The 20,627-nt window shown below is 39.7% G+C and overlaps 1 protein-coding gene across 1 annotated transcript in view; it reads right to left on the reverse strand.

Moving 5' to 3' along the window:
- Nucleotides 1-20,627, reverse strand: part of msraa (methionine sulfoxide reductase Aa) — a 38,236-nt gene that overhangs the window by 1,596 nt on the left and 16,013 nt on the right. Inside the window, exons 2-5 of the mRNA XM_054618600.1 lie at nt 19,978-20,046; nt 18,832-18,951; nt 14,093-14,197; nt 13,073-13,179 (exon numbers count right to left, since the gene is read on the reverse strand). Of these exons, the coding sequence (XP_054474575.1) occupies nt 13,073-13,179; nt 14,093-14,197; nt 18,832-18,951; nt 19,978-20,046 (401 nt within the window). The remainder of the gene's footprint in view (nt 1-13,072; nt 13,180-14,092; nt 14,198-18,831; nt 18,952-19,977; nt 20,047-20,627) is intronic.

Here is a 20,627-nt window from a genome sequence, read left to right on the forward strand (position 1 = left end):
TGTTTATGAAGAACTACAAAAACAGACAATGCTCGCACACGTATTCACGGTAGAATCAGTTGGTGATGACACCTAAAATAACTCAACCAGATGGCATGAGGATGAATCAAAAGACAAAGAGAAGCATGAAAAGACACACACACACACACACACACACTCATGAAAGTTTAATTCCTGACGGAGGGGTGTTGCTGAGTTTTTTTTTGGAATGTGTGCAGGCATGTTTACAACACAGCTTGATCATAGCGTTTGGAAGCGGGAGAGCTTAATTTGGCTCGACAGTTATATGTTTTGTGTTTTATCTGCAAAGCTGCTGTTCTTCCGCCTGACACAACAGCTACCAAAACCCAAATCCTCTGAAGCGACTGCGCCAGGTTTAGGGTAATTATCCCGCTGCTAAACCTAAATAATAAAAAAAACTGAACCATGCTTTTTGCGGCTCAAATTTGGATCCAAGCACAATGATGAAGACTCAAGATGTCAAAAAGTTGTTCTATGTTTATTTGGATAAAATGATATGTAAATTACATTACAGTCATTTAGCAGACGCTTTTATCCAAAGCGACTTACAATCAGTAGTATATTACATATCATTCACCCATTCACACACTGATGACAGGCTACCATGCAAGGTGCCACCATCAGACTCTAACTAACATTCATGCAACATCCAGTCCACACCGATGGCAAGCCTTCGGGAGCAACTTGGGGTTAAGTGTCTTGCCCAAGGACACATCGACTGCCGAAGCCGGGTATCAAACCACCGACCTTCTGATTGGAGAACTACCTTGCTCTCCACTACGCCACAGCCGCCCCATAAATGCTTCATTTACTGGCTGAATATTCAGGTTAAATATTAAATAACTGTGCCTTTCATTTAATTGTGTGTATTCAGCTGCATTACAATCATATAATCAGAATTACAATAATTCACCGCCTAATTATACGTTCTATTTATTGTGATAATGGAGCCGTTCCTACTCGCTTATTAAGAGAAAAGGTTTACATCCTGCAAAAAATCGTAAAACTGTACAACTGAAGCAACATTGTCTTGATACTAATGGTGGGATCCGTGTGGCTTTTCAACTGAACTTACTTTGTCCTGCTAAAAAACAGATGAATTCTAACGTAAAGTTCTAAATTTATTTTGATCACCACAGGTATCCGGAACACCTAACCGCAAGTTTCACCAGTGTTTACTTCACTTAATGATAAATGGCTTGACTCAAAGCGCTTCAACACTATGTGTCGGTCACCCATTCACACCCATTCACACACTAATGGCTACAATGCAAGGTGCCACCTGCCAATCAGGAATTACTAACTATTTACAATGTAGACACAGCCTTCAGGAGTAATTTTGGGTTAAGAATTTTCCATAAGGAACATAGACTGGATTAGCTGGTGATTGAACCGCCAATCTCCCGAATGGAACACGACCCGCTCTGCATCCAGTACTGTTTTCACCAGAGAACTAGTAGGTCAAGAAGGCCTTAGAGAGCTGGACTAGACCTGAAACCCCAGCAGCGAGCCTCTTCTCTGGGTTGAACAAGACTCTTGAAGTACCTCTGTTTAAAAAAATGTATCTTGTAAAAGCGTTCTTTTAAAAAAATAAATTAAAATAAAACATTTTGTTCGAATTTCAAGAGTCAGTTTAACTGTCATTAGCCAGGTTTCCGTCCAAATGTTTCGCAAATTTTAACCAGATTTGGTAAAAATTGTCAAAAGGTAAATTCGAATGAATGCTCGTTTCCATCCACTACTGGTAAATGATTATTAAAAGTGGGTTCAACGAGGTAAGCGGTGTGTGGGGGCAATTCTCCAGAGAGAAAACCATTATACCGTTGTAGAATACAAAGTGAATTGCAAAGTGACCAAGAGCATGAGCCACTCAAATGGTAAAAAACTATGTAGAAAACTGGATGTAAATACGATATTTCTGTTTGTTTCATGTATCAGTGTGAGGGAGGTTACATCAGATCCGTGTGGAGCGATGAGAAGATTGTTTTTGCTGCTGTCACATTGTGCATTTTATCGATACATCCATTTTTCCATCTCAGAGAAGCGTATATATATATATTTATATTACAAACGTTTTTGAGATATTTCAAGATTAATTTTTTTCAAATTTTCAGCGTTTCCAATCAGCACCCTTGGTTACATCCTCCATTTTGTCAGGTGTAACCAGGGAATAATTAATAGACATAATTTCTATCTATCTAGCTTAGCCTTACTACAGAGTCAATAAGGGGTGCTCATTTGTAACTTCGGGTCAACAACACTGGGTTGACACATGAAAGACAGACTGTTCTCATCTGTTCACCGAGTATTCAAATCTTGAATTTATTTTGAATTTATTTTTCTACCTGAAATATTATAACTTTATCCTCAATGTAGCCCTAATATCCATTGTATCTATTCTAATGCATTTGATGGAGCATTATCTTTACAGTGTGTACTAGTATTACTCTTTTTCTTACAGCTTTTTTGTGATTGTTGATTAGTATGAATTTTTTAGATTTTCTTGTGAGGTGGTTTGAATTTTACTTTTTTCACATTTACACTTGCTGACTTCATTTTATGTTTACTAGATTATTGACCAACCACTCAATAGATTACCATTGTGTTTTTTGGCTGGTGAGTCACTTGCATATTTTACCAGCATTTGGCTGGTGCTACTTTCCAACCTCGCTTTAGGAATTCCTGTGGCGACCTAATGTTGATATATTACTGTACTGATTCATTTTTAAGGTTGACTGTCGGTCCAATAATTTGGTCCAGACTGAGATATCTCCACAAATATTGGATGAATTGCCATAAAATTTGGTAAAAACAGTCACGGTTCCTAGATGATGAATCCTACTGACTCTGATGAGCTTCAGACTTTTCCTTCAGCGCCACCATGAGGCTGACATTTGTGATTTTGAGTGTAAATTCCTAGAAACACATTAAACGGATTGAAATTTTGCGCACGCGTTCACGTTCCCTATAGGATGAATTGAAATAACTTTGGCGATCCCTTTGACTTCTCCTTTAGCGCTACCATCAGGTCATAATTATTATTATTATTATTGTGTTTTATCCAGTGCTCTTTTCAGAGTTTCAAATCTCCTTCAAGGGCAAACCTGAAAAAAAGGCCAAAGCCTTACTAGAAGTGTGTTTATTGCTACACATATTTATTTTTTATCATCTATAAGAAAATAGAACAGGATTAAGACTCTATGACTGTCAACAATTATACGAATCTATATGTGCAGTGCAAAACAGAAAGAAACAGCAAATAACTACAGAAAGAGTCTTAATGTTGTAAAAGCATGAAAAAAGTGTGATTGCATCACTTTGCAGATAGGTTTAATGTTAAATGGTACAAATCCTTGTTTTGAATGCACTTTCAGTTTGAGAGGATTAAACTCCCGGGGGAAATACTAAAAAGTTCTCTGTTTATTTTGGGTACAGAGAGACAATCAGACTTAAAGTGGTGCTGGGTAATTTCACACATTGGTGCCCCTAATAGTCAGTAAGAGGTAATTGTTTGAAAACCTTTTTAACTTCATTGACGTCAGTGCTCTGAAGTTGATAAAGAAGACGTCAGCAAACAAACCCGTAGGGTTTGCGATGCTGCCATAACAGGAAATACCAAAGAGACAAAAAGATCTAACGTTGGCGGGTATAGCTTTTTTAATGGACAGTGTTTGCGCCCTGCTGTTTGATTCATCACTTCCTGTACTGACACCACAATTTAATTTGAGTGAGTGGGGTGGAGGTACAACACAGCAGTTAGTCTGAACGGGACTCTCTTCTCTGTTGCAGCTGCACTTTATGATTACATTTATATGCAGCAAGCTGATATATTTATACAGAACCTTTCAAACACAAAGGGCGAATAAGGAATGATAAAATAGATTAAAATAGAACCAAATCAAACATAAATAGGACTGGCCAACAGAATTGAGTTACTAAGGCGCAGAAATAAATGGATGCACTGTTATATTTTATATATCTTAAGAATCCAGCAGGCCCATTTCACATAAATTCTAAAATCAACAAAAGTAACATTTTGTTTCAGTTGTCTATTATTTGCTACTTGAAGGCAAAGGTAAAACTGCCTTTTTTTTTTTATTGTATTTTTTTAATGGGAGTAAATGATGGTTGGGGCGATGACCTGCCATCTGCGATAAGTTTAAGCCACAAATGTCTTCATTTCAGTTTGTGAGTGAAAGTTCTTTTGAAACCAAACATGAATAATATGAGCAAATAAAATGCACAGAAGTTTAAAAAGTGGATCCCATCCATCCCTATGAACCTATCCACACCAAATTTAAAACTTTGTATTTCTTCACGGTTCAGGTTTTTTCTTTTGCAGCTGTTTTGATTTCTGCAAATTTCAGACGCCAATAAAAAAGGAGGCTACCAATAAGTAACTACTTTTGCTCTTGCGAGCAATAGATTTCCTCGGATGTCTTCATAGTGGCAAATGTTATAAATCTCGTTATTCATAGTGTCTCTTAACAACAAACGTGGTTATTGATCCATTGGTCCATTTGGTCTCCTAACTTTGTGCCCTTTTTGGCAAACAAATTAGAGATTATAAAGACAACGAATAAAAAGACAACATCTGGTTAAGTACAGCAGTTAAACTTTCTTGGGACGGACATTATTCGTGTCAGAATTGACATGTAGTCGTGAAAGGTATACGATAAAACCTGACCATTTAGGATAATCCATGGTGTTACATGAATTATGTCCGTTGTATATGCACACGGTCAATCGAGGATTTTGAGACAGCGCAAACCTTTAATTTTTGGTGGGATGAACAGATGTTGACATTCGTGTTGGTCTAAGTGTAAAAAGGGTTGAGTGCAAAGAATTGTCAAAGAATATTCTTTATTTTCGTATTTTTTTTTGTTTCATCCCTGATGTGTTAATGCCAAAAGTCCGTAATAATGGTTCTCTGATGATACTCTTTTAGGTCTCTGCAGGTCTTCACAAAAAAAATGTTAATGGTTGGTAGCACAGAGCCACAGAGTAGAAGAAGAGAAACACAAACTCAGATTTTGAGAATAAATGGACCAGCGGGATAATTCACATTTAAATGTAATTATTTGGTTTTAACTCACGTTACTATCTACAGATACAAGTGTTAAAATTAAATACAAAGGACTTGATCAGATCACACTCATGTTAAAATGATCGGTTAATTTACGTGACGCTATTAACTAACCAGCTAACGCTACCGAGAGCCGCTGCGCTATTTATAGCAGCTCGTCCATTAAATTTGTTTAACTTAGCTTTACCTCTTTTATGACAACCGCAGCTGGTTGCTAGGAGACAGGAGCGGCAAAAGGGTGAGGGCGCGAAAAGCTGGTGACGCAAAAGGGAAATCCTCTGTCGACTAGACAGTCTCATTTTGGGGACCGCTCGGTCGCGCCTTCACGGTATTCAAAGTGCGCCCCGGCGACGCCCTCTCCCACTGGGCCGCAGCTTTCCCCGGATCCTCCTCGCTTCCTGTTCCCGCTGGGCCGCAGCGTTCCTCGCTTCCTGTTCCTCGCTTCCTGTTCCTCGCTTCCTGTTCCTCGCTTCCTGTTCCTGTTCCCGCTGCCGCAGCGTTCCTGTTCCCGCTGGGCCGCAGCATTCCTCGTTCCTCCCACTGGGCCACAGCGTTCATTGCTTCCTTTTCCCCCGCTGGGCACAGCGTTCATTGCTTCCTTTTCCCACTGGGCCACAGCGTTCATTGCTTCCTTTTCCCACTGGGCTGCAGCATTCCTCGCTTCCTTTTCCCGCTGGGCCACAGCGTTCCTCTGCTCCCGTTTCCGCTGGGTCGCCAGAGCCCCAGGTCCGAGAGCCCCCTGTCCAAGAACTTCAGTCTCGAGAGCCTCCTGTCCAAGAACCTCAGCCTCGAGAGCCTCCTGTCCAAGAACCTCAGCCTCGAGAGCCTCCTGTCCAAGAACCTCAGCCTCGAGAGCCTCCTGTCCAAGAACCTCAGCCTTGAGAGCCCCTTGCCCGGCCTCAGAGAGGATCCGTCAGCCTCGAGAGCCCCTTGCCCGGCCTCCAGAGAGGATCAGTCAGCCTCAAGAGCCCCTTGCCGTCCCCTTGGCCAACCTCCAGAGAAGCCCCGTCAGCCTGGCCGTCTCCGTGGCCGACCTCCAGAGAAGCCCCGTCCGCCTGGTCGTCCCCGTGGCTGACCTCCAGAGAAGCCCCGTCCGCCTGGTCGTCCTCCTGTTCGCCCCCCAGAGGGGTTCTGCCTGTCCGCCTTGCCTCAGCCTTCGAGGATTCCCTCCTCCAGACCCCCACTACCCACCCGACTGAGGATTCTGACTCTGCGGCGTTGGAGAAGTTCTAGCCCTCCTCCGGGCCAGTTTTGGACTTTGGACCTTTTTGGGACTTCAGGAGCCGTCCCTTGGGGGGGTTTGTCCTAGTTCTGTTCCATACTCCCCTGTTACTCTGCCTCAGTCACCTAATTAGCTCACTCAGTTCACCTGCCAGCCACTCCCTGTCTCTGCCTCACACTCATCTCTCAGCCACTCCTATCTCATTAGCTCAACCACACTCACCTGCCCACACAGCTGCATCTGCTCTGTATTCACTCACTCTGTATTTAAGCTCCTGTCACACTCACTGCCAGATTGTTTTCCGCACTATTTCAGACTTTCCCACGTTCATCTTCGGACTGATTCCCTTTTACCAACCTCGCCTGCCCCGGTAAACGCCTCAGCCTTCTGTCCCCGACCTTGAGTTCTGCCTCTGCACCTCCTGGATTCTGTCTGACTATTCCCGTGGCTGTTTGGCATATTACCGGCTGGATTACTCTGTGTGAGTCTGCTCATGCCCCGTTTCTTTCTGCTTGTACTGTCCTGATTAAAGCCTCATACCTACTATTCCTTGTGTCTGTCAAACTGCTATTGGGTCCTAAATACACTTGTTACACAAAGGACCCGGCCGACGTAGACCGCGAAGGCCGGTTCGCTGGATTGGGACACAGCTTGAGTTCATGTGTTTTTCTTCTTCTACTCTGTAAAAGTAAAAAAAAAAAATAGCCAAATGATCCTGGTCATGCTCAGTTATGTGCAGTCTGGGGAGGCATGTTCTAATCTATTTGAGAAAACAGAATTTTGAAGAAATATTCCTTGGAAAGTTAGAAAAAAACATGCAGAAACATAAAAATCTCCACAACCGTTGATTTGAATGTTCGGTATGTACAAACTGTTTCTATCACCTCCCCAACTGACAACCTCTATTGGGAGTAGCATACAATGTAGTAAGTTATTCACAAAAAAAACAGTTGTTTGGAACATACTCAACCCAAAGATCAAAGTCAGGAAGGTGAATCGTGCGGCAGGCGTGATTTGACAAATTTTAAATCAATGTCCTTTTTCTAGGTCACCACTGGAGTCCCCTTTTTCTTTCAGAGCCACCTTTAAAGTCTATACGGGGGAGTAGTTAATACTATAAACATCTTGGTGGACTATTACTTTAAGATAATGAATATCAGCAAAATATTGGCTATATTTGGCTTTAAGCTTTAAATTATGGGCAATGACATCAATCTGACACTACCTGTGTTACACAAAATTGGCTCCATTTACCATGATTCCGGTTTCATGGCATCCTCAACCATCCTCCCTGTGGTTCAGTGCGTTTGTTTGGGCAGCTCCTGCCACTGTGTTAGCAGCCTGCTATAGATGCATAATTCACATCCATTAATTTGCATGTCAGAGAAGTAGATTTCTCATTTGAAATGCAAATACCTTGACTGCTCTGGTAAAGCACGGGAAAAAACGTGAGCAGTACTGATAAGCACCCGCGGGGCAGGAACTAAAAAAAAAAAAAAAAAAAAAAAAAAAAAAAAAAAAAAAAAAAGGGTGAAGCTGGCATGTTAAATGCGCTAGAGAGGGATTCCATAGACAAAGAGGAAAGAGAAAGGCAGCTGTTTTGTGTTTAGAAGAAGATATACGAGTGTTCATGAAAAGAAAATGTAGCCGGAGAGGTGCACCGAGAGGGAGAGAGATGCCAGAACAATGAGTACACGCTGCTTCAGCACCCACCGAGAACACACTATTATTACATAAAGCCAGCATGCAAGTACACACACACGCGCGCACTGTTACCACTTCCACCTGCCATTTTAGACGCAGTGCACACCCTAATGATGGGTAGGAGGCAAGAGAAGAAAAGGGAGGCTCCTTTCATGCTGCAGACAACCGCCAGCCGCCTGCTAGGTAATTTTCTGCAGTGCTGTTGTACTTTACACACACACACACACACGAACATATACACACCAAATTCCCCAATCCCTCCGTGTGAACAATACAATCAAGCCGGGCGGCGTAGAGAACATAGTCAATACCCTGACACCAAATCAACCAGACTATTCACTCTCTTTATCACCACTCCTGGCCTCAAATTTCTCTCTCCTTCCATCACTTTTTTCACTCTTCCATCTTTTATGTTTGGATGCGTGAAATGTGGCTAGAATAGAAGAAAAAGAAGAAGAAGAGGATAAAGGCATTATTTGACTCGGGGGATCAGAGTGGATCCTGTTAAAAATTCTGCAAGTGTCTGGGACTGCGTGTCTTGGGAAAGTCTCTCTGCGCCGTGATGCATTTTACATCTTCTGTTTGTTTGGAGTGAGGAGTAAAGAAGTGTGGTGGTCGACGGCTGCAGGGACAAAGAGAAAGAGAGCCACCTACAAAGACTTCATTAACAGGAGGGCGGGGGACTCCGCCCGAGATTTTTTGGGGAGCAAAGATGCATTAATATTTTAAAGATGCCGCTGTGCGAATGCGCGCAAAGTCAGTGTGTGGAGGTGAATGCTGCATCCGCTCTCGACAGAGAGGAAAAAAAAAACACTGAATTATTGAAATGGCCTCGTCTTTTTGGCATGAAAATGTTGAGGCTTTGTGTAAAACATCAGATATAGAGGACTTGATCAAATATAAAAAAATTGGGCATAAAAAATAAATAAAAAACAAACTGAACAAAATGTAAAAGTCAATGTATGCTTATACGTGTGATTGTGTATGTGTGTGTGTGTGTGTGTGTGTGTGTGTGTGTGTGTGTGTGTGTGTGTGTGTGTGTTGGTTTTGCAACTTAAGCGTTTTTTTTTTGTGGAGGACAGATTTAAGGCCCAGATGGTTTGGCATGGAGTGTGTTTGCTGTAGGGCCAACTGCTCTTACACACACACACACACACACACACACACACACACACACACACACACACACACACACACACACACACACACACACACACACACACACACACACACACACACACACACACACACACACACACAGATGGGAGAGAGTGGGGGATGCAATCTGGTGAGAAAATATGAGAGAGGAAACAAAATCTAGAAAGATTGATAGAGAGATGTAGTGATTAGATGAAGGGAATCTTTCTAAGACCATTATAGATAAGCTTCGTTCATGAGACCTCACAAAATTCAATATGAGAAAAAAAAGATATATATTCTGAGAGCCTTTCTGGGAGCTAAAAATGGAAATGTTGAACACAGGATGAAACTAAATAGCTCCCCACGTCAATAGATTAAAAATGTTTATCCTCTGAGGAGCATGATTGTGCTCAAGAAAAGTCTGTTACATTATTACATTATCTTGTGTGCAATTGTGTAAGCCATTGCAGAAGTGTCTTAAACCTTCATTTTCTCTGAGGCCATCAAGGGGCGACTACTCTGGTTGCTAAAAGGAAGTCTGGTTGTATAGAAGTCTATGAGAAAATGACCCTACTTCTCAATTGATTTATTACCCGAGTAAACATTGTAAACATGAGTTTATGGTCTCAATCGCTAGATGCAAATCTTCAATTCACCATGATGTTCATTTAGTAAATGATGGTCCCGTTTAGTTTAAAATAGATGATAAAGCAGAGTATGCTTTAGTGTGTGGTTGCCTTGTGATTGACAGGTCGATACCATGGCGGTGTCCGGACTGGGAGTTGTCTGTGTTTTTTTCTTACAATTTTAAAATTTTCACAGTGTGTTTTCAGTTCATGTAAGTTTCATGTAATTTTTAAAAATACAAGATGGCGACGGCTAGAGGCTTTAAAATGGTGGTCCACAAACCAATGGGTGATATCACAGTGACTTTGTCCTTTTACAGTTGTGTTCATCAGAGAGCCAAGCAAATTTTTTCCTCCTGCATCATTCGTTCCCAATTCAGCTTTGGACCATCTATGTTTAGTAGGTGTTGTACTGAATGTAGACTAGTTGAAAGCTAGCTTACCACGAATGGACCCACCATCATTTGTGTTTGTGTTCAGCTCAGCTGTCAATTTCACAGTACTCTGCCTGATAGATTTTAATTTTGGCCTGGTGGTGGTACTAGAGGGTCACCAAAACTACCAGGATTCATCCTCTGTGGACCAAAGAAATCCATAAATCAAGTAAAATCTAGACATAAATTTGTGATATATTGTTTGTGCCAGAAAAAGGTAAATCCTACTGGGAGCATGAATGTGCTCAGTAATATTCTTGGTTAACTGTTTGGATTTTTGACATATCTTATGTATACTTCTAAGATACCTTGGTGTTAATGTTCAAGCTCATTTTGGATCTTTGTTGTTTAGCATTTGGGTTTTTTTTTGTTTGGGTTTTGTCGTATTGCAGTTTTGTTTCTCAATGATATCCTCTTTAGACAGTGCACAGCTAATATGACACAACATATTTCATCATAGTTAAACTCAACACAATAGGGAACAAAAGCACACTTGCACACGTCAGCTACTTCTCCAGTTTATGTCTACTAAAGGGGCTTTATGGGCCCTGAAACATCCTGCACATATAACAAGCTGCATGATATTAACATTAAGATACTTCTGGGAAACAAGCTGCTGTTCTTTCAAGCCTTGGGAAATAAGTGCAAAGATACTTTGATATAAAGGCTGGTAAACTTTTAAACTGGGTTTAAGCAATTGTGTGAGAATTTTAAGCCCCTTTCAAACATTCTAACCATTACATTATTATTGTAGTTATCATGTCGGTCTCATGTTTGAATAAGAACCCTGGTCACTTTAATGTGAACGTCACAACTACAATCTTGTTTGTCAGACCTGGGACATTTCAGTATTAGTACCAACACGACACAAGTCTGAATTGAATGCCATCAGATTAATATAAAGACCACAGCAGCACAAGCAGAGAGAGAGAAAGATGACGCCTTTTAAGACCACTGAATTGAATTCAATATCCCAACTGATCAGCGTTTCCAGCAGCATTTGAGTGGACATTTGAAGGCAGGGTTTGCTGCTTTGAGAAGGGTGATGGACATAAAAAGGAGGACTTTCCTTTTGTTTTGTCCAGTACAATTTTCACAAAGAAACTGTTAATGAACAAAAGCATAAATGCTACTCTCCCGTACGAAAGGGACTTCCAGCCACCCGGCAAAGCTTGGAATGTGAGAACAGACAGCAACTAAACCAAGGGGAACCGAGTGAGAGAAGTGTGTTGGCCAAATTTCTTGACCCATAATGTAGCCAAACTTAATGTAACTCTTAATTTTTAAAAGTAAATCTGATGTGTGTGAGAGAGAGAGATAAAGCAAGATCAGCAGCAGACGGTTTTCACTAAATTCGTCTAAGTGTGTGTGTGCGAAAGATAGAGGAAGATCTTGAGTACCAAACGTTACTTTTATTATAAAAAGTCTAATAATACTGTGTATTATTATTACTACTTTTTTTATTTTAGGTAACTAAGCAACCAACTACAGAGTAGACTGTTTTCTTGTTTGCACGATGGGCAAATTCTTGTGTGGAGGGAGATTTATTAGTGTGCTCATAGCCTAGAATTACGAAACTTTAATGTTCCTTAAAAGGGCAATTTGTGGTACAGTGCATTAAACAATTTAAAACACAGAACAACAAATGCAACAACAAAAGACCATGATCATGATCTATCAAAAAAAAAAAGTGGATGTATTTTGAACTTTGCACATCCCCTAGTCTGTGAATTAACATTAAATGCTCTCGACCCTTTGTTGCACGTTGCCCTACTACTTTACAGCTTGTTGATGGATTATTGCCATAGGAATTACGTTTTTAACTTGGTTGGTTCTGATATTGGTATATCTGTATCTGCGACCAGAAAGGACTGTGTAGAATTACACTTTGCTGTAGTCCTAGTCCGGTACAGGCGTCATTTTGAAGATCTGTCAGGTCTGAATAAAGCTGTAATGAACGTTAAACGTAAAATACAGCTGTGCCACTTGAACGGATTGATAAAGCCAGGGATGTCTTGTATTCCATGTGGGAAAAGGGCTCTCCTCAAGTACAATTTCAGTATTGTTACAGTACTTGATTATGATATAGTATTGTAAGCGTATTGCTTGAACACGGCAACCATTTTAATTTTTTTCCTAACACATCAGCTCTGGTTTCCATTAGATCACAAATACAGTGTTTGATGTGTTCAGAACTTCAGCAGTGGTGGATGAGAGAGAGACCAATCCTGCTAAAAGACACAAGGAAAAGGAGCTATGAACAGGGGGAGGAATAGGACAGAGAAAAAGGGGACGCTCACAAAGACCAGACTACACTAGAATAGAATAGAAAAGAATAAAATCAAGTAACAACCTCTTCGTCAGTTTCCATGGCAACAAGCCCTGTTGGTGGGATAGTGGTGCAGAAGTCTCAGCAGGAGAGAGTTCAACATCTTTCACACAGGGAGTGTGTGAAGATCTTTTGTGTGTGTGTGTGTGTGTGTGTGTGTGTGTGTGTGTGTGTGTGTGTGTGTGTGTGTGTGTGTGTGTGTGTGTGTGTGTGTGTGTGTGTGTGTGTGTGTGTGTTATGTTAACAGCATATGGACGTACTGTATATGGCAAATGTTACATTCACAGACACGTCCATTATATTTCAGTGTTCATTTGCTGACGCCAAAAGCATCTGTGCGAGTGTGTCTGAGATAGTGAAAGAAAGAGGGATGGGCAGCAGAGGGGGATGCTGGGAAATAGTCAGAATAAAAAGAAGGGAGTGACAAAGAAGAAGGCGAGGACAGAAGGAAGGAGGAGAATTGAGGATGATAGAGGCATTAAAGGCTGATCAGTGGATAGGTGTGTGTACCTTCTGGTATTGATCTTTGGAGGCCAAAGCTTCCTCCAGCTGCTGCTTTGTGTCGGCGTAGATGGCAGAGCGGTATGGCGTCCCTCCATCGTTCCCCTGTCGCATCCCTGAACACACATACACACACAGAAAAAAATGAATATCAAGATTTTAGGATTTCAGCTGACGTGAGTTGCCTTCGTCCTCCTCAGTTCTTCGCAGAGGCGCCATCATCTGAAAACAACAGCTGACAGCATTTTCCAAAAATATAACTTGTCATTCTTGGCAGAACTGAGATCCGTATTTTTATTTTTTGACTGTGAACTGATCATTTCATCACGTATTCCTTTCATCGTTTCAACGTCAGCTTGTCAGCCTGTCAACCACAATGTCTGGTTTTCGCTGAAAGGTTTCAGCCACTCGAGTGGCGCAGCTCTAGAGATGGCAGCGTGTGTCCGTCAGTCTGTCAATCACCATTTGGTCAAAAGTGAAACATTTTTGTTACACAGTATAAATCCTAATGACTTCAGTAACCTCTTGATTTTTGATTTTGTCCAACCCAAAATGTTACAGTTGAGGTCTTGACAAGATACTTCTGACACTAATTGTCATGAGCCTAACCTATGCCGCCTCACACTAGCATGCTAACAAGTTATAACATTCTAAATTAGCATGTTACATTCAAGAGTGTTGCACTTCTAGATACACATTTCATATGTTTAGCATATAGCATTTTAGCATGTTAGATTGCAATCATTCTGACATTAGCATGGTAACATGTTGATGTTTGTCATGTAACCTTTAGCACAATAACATTTTAAAAAGTAGCTCCTGTATTTTTCAACCCTATTTTCCCATGTTCTTGTGTCAAAGTGACTAATGAGCACAACGATTTCTTAAATTGATCCAGTATTGAGCGAGAGAGCTGCAGTTTCCGCATAGGAATCGAAACGTTCGTTTATACTGTTTATCAATAAAATAAACTCGTTATTTTCCTTAAAGGGTTCAGTCATGAGAATGTCTGTGGCTGAGAGGTCGTACCTTGAGTCGGGTTGTGGCTTTCCCAGAAAACTTTGAGCAGGCTGGTGAAGCTGATCTGCTCCGGATGGAAGACGACTCTCACCACCTCGGCGTGGCCTGTCATACCTGCAAAGTACATCTTCTGTGAGTTTATGACAGACAACAGAGGTCAAACATAGGGTTTAACTATTAAATAAAACCACTCGTATCTCTTTGAATTTTATCACAAAAGTTTGGATTCCTTTCAATTCATAGCTTCTAAATATTTTTCCATTGCATATTTCTTAATTGTGGGATGTTTTCATGCAGTAACCCTTCAAGTAAAGGTGCAATATGTAAAATTTTGCTGCCCCATCGTATGAAAATGGCTTTAAAACCTTTCTTTGGGTTAAATATAAAGTTGACTGGTTGTGGAGAATCCTATTTGGTATATCTAAATGACAATGGGATATTTGGGTTGAACATAATAGCCTTGGGGTAGTTGTTTAGTAGTTATATATGATAAATATTGTGTTAATTGTTTGAGTTATGGAGAAGCAGTAGGACGGTTTAAGTGCCCTACTACTTTTCAGACATGTAATCTTTATTAACTTTGTTTATGTGAATTTGTATATCGAGAGTTTGCCCCATGTTTACTGTTCATTTTATTTGTGATTTTTGTTTTGTCTCCTTTTTATTCTTTTGTTACATGTTCGAAATGAAATCAAATTAATCTAAAAAATCTTGCGGTCGACAAAACATTCAACTCAAGGTCAACTTACTTGCTTCTTCCGGTCTTTTGACCAATCATGCCGTTTTCATCATCAGATAGAGCCTGTAAAATTGTTATGAAACTGTAAATGTTTCAACTTTTTATTTGCACTTGCGACTTCTTGGTTGAAGAAGTCTTAAAACAGACCAGAAGTCCTACTGGGCAAAAGCTCCAGAACAAGCAAGTAAGTGGACCTTGAATTGACACTGTTCTGTCAACTGCTGTTTCAATGGTCAAGAATGAGCTGTTAAACCTTTTCAAAACTATTAAGCCAACCACGGAAAATTAAGAAGAAAACTGGCTCAGAATAAGTCTGAAAACTACAGTTCCATGACAACTGATGAGGTCTATGTGATTCACCTGAAAGCTCTGGAACAAGTGATCTGCTGGACTTTTTTGTCAACTCGTTTTTCCAGGGCCAAAACTTAAATGTCGATCCTGAAATACTTTTTGATCAAATGTACAACTCCAAAAGCCTAAATAGAGGCATCGTGCTTGAAAAGTCCAAAGTAGTCCAAAGCTGATTAAAATGTTCCACCTAACAAGCGATCACTCCTGCAGACAGACAGACGGCAGCTGGTGTTGGTAATGGACTGTGACCCATTACGCTTCACCTCATCTTCCTCCTGTCTCTCATTTTACCTCCAATCCTATCTTTCGCTCCGTCTCTTATTACTTTTTTAATATCAGGAGTTATGGATTCTTATGGTAGATATTGGCGAACAGAGACAAAACAGTGGTCGATATTAAATTAACGCCTCCCCGGGACAATCTCGCAGGAATATATCCATTTCAAACAAGACGGGAAATAAAGCAGTGGCTGGAATCGGAACAGAGAGATGTATGTACACCATGTACATTTAACTGCAAAAATAATTATCCCGCATTCTCATTATGTCACTATTTCAACGAGAACTACTGATTGTGTGTTTGATAGTTGACCATCAAAGTTTTATCTTAATGCACTGAGAGCATAGACAATGACTTTGATAGCAACAACTATAAATACAGACAAAGTACATTTACTCAAGTACTGTTCTTAAAGTTACTGTAGGAACTTTCATTTTGTGTCAATTTTGGCGGTCCCCCTTATTGCAGTTTTAACAAAAGACAACAAAGTTTAAAATGTTAAATGTTGCCACAATCAGCCATTTGTCTTCTAAAATACAAATACACTCAAAGACTAAAGCATAAGTAAAAGGAAAAAAATGCAAATTTCAAAGAGCATGTGAGTATGAGAAACATTGAGCCTCATAGTCAGCCATAACGCTGGTGGAAGAACATTTGAACACATAGTTATGATTAAATCACAAGTCTCCATCCTTCATTTTACCTTTTAACCACCAGACCCAACTTCCTGCTGAGTATCACTGCTGGTCTACTCCTAGGAAGTAAAAAAAAAAACTCTTCCCTGCAGGCCTTACATTGTAATGGTAATAGATTATTTGTTTGGTAAAGCCTGAAGAAGGTAAAATCTATTTATCTAGTTTGTAATATTGTGAATATCCAGCTATTAGCAGTTCAAAGTTGAAATGAATTATTCTGACTGTAGAGGAAGATTGCTTTGAGAGTGTTGACTTTTTATCTACTAAATACAGGTATATTTTTTCCATCCCAAAAAAAAGTGCAAATTTAATCAGCACATTTCAAACCTCACACTGATCTGAGTGTAAATATTTAACCAAACGTGAATATTTTCTGTCTCTCCTGAAGATGGAAAGGTGTGAGGAGCACTTCATTTAGCCAGGTGTTGTCTGTCACTGCTTTCACAAGATACTGTGCTGATTACAAAAACATGCATCCAGCGATTAGACCAGGTTTAAATCCATTTTTCTTTTCAAAAAGAGATACGTGTTTAAATAGACTTTTTCTTCTGCAGCAGGCTCGTTTAGGATAGAGTTTAGAGATTTACTGAGGTAGGAATATGATGAAAAACAAATGTGTATTACAACAATTCCCATTCAAAGAATATTCATGTGTTAGAAGTATACATATTTTATTATTTCATTTTACAGATACATTTCTATATGAAATGTATACCTACAGACTAGTGGTCTTATAACAACTGAACGAAATGTTAGAGAGGGGGTTGGAAAGTGCATAACATACTCAACCATGACTCCAAAACTCAGCGAAAAAATTGACCTGTAAGTTTTGTGAACTGCTTCTGCTCTACTAGAAATACTCCATGACAGATAAGTCACACACTCAACCGGTGTTCTCGAGCATTTCAAATGGATTTATGTGTTATTTTACCCAGATTTAAGAAATTGGCATGCAAGAGAAATGCAAAAAAACTGACCCGCTGGATGCTTCCCAGATGTAATATGTTTCTTATATGGGGCTGCAACTAAAAAAAATGTTTTAGCCCTATATCTCTTTAATATTTGTTAATTTTTAAGTTGATATATATATTGAATATAGCCTATAAATGTATTTATAAATGCCAGTCACAATTATTATGAGAGACTCCTAAAAATCCAAATGTATTCATGTTACAATTGTTAGGTTCAACAGTGGACCTTTGACCTTTGCATCATCAGAGGTTCGTAAAGACATTAAAAATATGATTTTGCTGATACAATATGATGTCAATAATATTGACATAAAAATGTTGCTGTTACAATTAGACGTTAATATTGAGTGTATGCCTATTTGCACGAGACTATTTATACCTGGGGACCTCTCCTAATTATTAATAATTATCTGTGATCTTAATCCCCTGCAAAATCTGCCATGTTTGTAATTCGTCAAGTAATTACAAACATGGCAGATTTTGCAAATTGCCTTCCATATCTTAAACACAGAGGTTAATGTGTTAATATTGGTCCGGTTCAAATCAGCATTTCAGTGATTTAGGTTCCAATTTCTATTTTCTTTGCAAGGTTTTTGTTTTTCTGCACTGCGTGAGAATTTATTCGGCCTAGTTCAAAAAAGGGATATACATAGGCTGGATGTACAGTATGTATATGTAAAGATGCCTGTATGCTGTATATACAGCGTGTAGGATTTATATTGATAGTAACAGATGATATGTACATATGAAACAAAATTGGTGCATTCAAATTGTGAAAAAAGTATTTTCTTGGACACAGAAAACTGTAACTATTTTAGTCAAGTTTTCATTGAATGATCACTCCTTTCTAGTCATCATTATATTGAACATTTCAGTCAATCTTGTTGAGCCAAGATATCAGCTGGTTTCTCTCTTTCAAGTCCCGTTCCTGTCATTGTAAACAGAATTAATTTTTTTTTATATATATATTTTTTTTTTCGTTTTTAGCCTTGTCCTTTTTCATCAGCAAAATGGCATGTTGATAAAGTAACATGTAGTGTTCTTTTTTTCGTTTCATTAGGTTTTTGTGGGTCACTTCATAGTTGTGATTTCGGACACAGCCTTTTTTTCCTCTTGGCATATTCTGCCTCCTGTGGTAGATTCCAGTTAAACATCCTGTATCTCTCCTTTATTGGACACATGTATATACACCTGACACATGTATATACACCTGTATAAACCTGTATAAACATGTGCATCGTCATATTTTCGGCTCGGCATTGATGTGGCCTTTTGACAGCTATTTGTGTATGTTTTGAGTTTGGAGAAGAATAAAACTAAGTCCTAAAGACAGGTGGTGAGGCAGGTCTTAGGATGGATTCACTCTGCACTGGCTGGCTGGAGGAATCACTGGGAGGTCTGGACGTGCATCACACAGAAACACAGAAACACACACACACACACACACACACACACACACACACACACACACACACACACACACACACACACACACACACACACACACACACACACACACACACACACACACACACAATCAGCTCAGAGTGGTCAGGCTTCAATAGCAGCCTTATCCATGCCCCAGTATAATAGGGCCTGGGGGAAATGATTCACTCTTCTGTTTATGTCGGCCTTGTTTTCCACAGTCTATTGATTCTCAGTAGACAACGCGCTGCCCAGTGCACTGTGTGTGTGAGTGTGTGCAGAAGCTACCTGTGCAGACTTCCTTGTAGGTTGGGTTAGGTGTGTATCCTCCCGCGTAGCCCACTTGGGTGGAATAAACCCCTTTTTGTTTCCAAAACTTCCTCTCCGCTCCCCAGAAGCAGCCCATACCTACGAGAGAAGAAACCAAAACTTTGTTAGACAGCCGCCTTTCAACATCCCAATCCGGTTCTACAGACAACAAGACACAAAAGGCCTGGCTTTAGAGCTGCAACCATTGGTCAATCAATCAGCACCTATTTCAATCGATTAGTTGTTTCAGTCAATACTCAATCCTCCAGTTCCAGCCTCTAAAATATGAGAAATTGCCTTTTTTTTCTTTGTGATTTTTGATAGGAAATTTAATGTCTTAAGGTTTTGGACTGTCAGTCAATTTAATACATTAGCGTGGCCCCTGAGAAACATTTCATACACTTAAACCAGGGTTTCCCAAACTTTATTTCCGGGGACCCACTTCAAAAAAAATGAAAAAACCATTGCGACCCAATTCAAAATGTGTCTTATCTATAAATCATGATAGAATTTGGGCGCAAATGAACGTTCCTGACCATCAATACCACCATTCAGTATCACCTTATATGTTCTTGAATAGGTAAACTAGCCATTTTGAAGAGATTTATGTTTGATGAATCCCAACTTGGTTTTGTGCACGTGTTAATGAAAACACACACACATGTTAAATAGTTAATAAATGAGGCAAAATTGATAGATCTAGGTGTTAGTGGGCTCTCGTATTTTTCCTCTCATCAATTCAACAAACAGAATCAACGCTAGGCTTTCATATTATATTCAGTGTGAACAATACAACCATGGAGGCTCCATCATGTGTACTGCTGATATAAATGTTAAATAAAAGACTAAGGAATTAATGAAGTCTCCTGTGACCCAACCCGTTGCCCAGTCTTTGGGAATAACCGGATTAAACGATGAATCAATAAAACAAGAAAATAATCTTCAGATTAATAAAAAATGTATTCAGCCCTACTTAATTTAGCCTCTGATATTAGGTATACTGACACTGTTTAAATTGCAAAATAAACCATTTTAGGTTATACAGTATCAGTACTAGCACGATTGCCTTCATCTCCTGGAACCTTTTTTTTTTTTTTTTTTTTTTTTTTACAAGAAGATACTCACCAAATGAAGCCATCTCTGTCCCCTCTGGAAAAGGTGGGACAGTCCTGTTGCCGTTCACATCGTGTTTGGCTGCATGAGAAACAGAGACAATCAGAATGAGAGGTTATGAAGACCAAAAAATAAAATGGCATGTACATGGCAAATATTAGCACCTGAGTGAAGGGGGGAGAATGTGAGAGACATGTCTTTTTGATTTCTGTGTACTCAAACTCCAAGGGACTGCTCATCAATTTTAGTAACATGATCACTGTAAGACACGTGTAATTCCTCAACACAGTGGTGTCCAAGATCCTTTACTTTAGGAAAAGAAGAAATACCATGGTCTAAAAATACCCAATTAAGTGCTACTTAGACTACTTAGAATTCAGTAGTAATATCAGCTAAATGTACTTTAAGTATAAAAAGTAAAAAGAGCTCATTCCGCAGAATGGCTCCTTTCACAGTGTTATGTTATTTAATAAAATGATATTCTGTTTTTATCACTCATCAATACATGTAAGGGCATTTTAATGTTGAAATTCATCAATGTGGAGCCAATTTTAGATACTTTGCATGCAGGGCGGCCAACTTTTCAATTTACGAGTCTTTGTGTTACAATGCATTTAGAGGTGATTTCCCCTTTTCCATTGCAAAAAGGGGCTCGCCAACTG

This window comes from Anoplopoma fimbria, chromosome 18, assembly GCF_027596085.1.
Source record: "Anoplopoma fimbria isolate UVic2021 breed Golden Eagle Sablefish chromosome 18, Afim_UVic_2022, whole genome shotgun sequence".
In the NCBI taxonomy this organism is placed as follows: Eukaryota; Metazoa; Chordata; class Actinopteri; order Perciformes; family Anoplopomatidae; genus Anoplopoma; species Anoplopoma fimbria.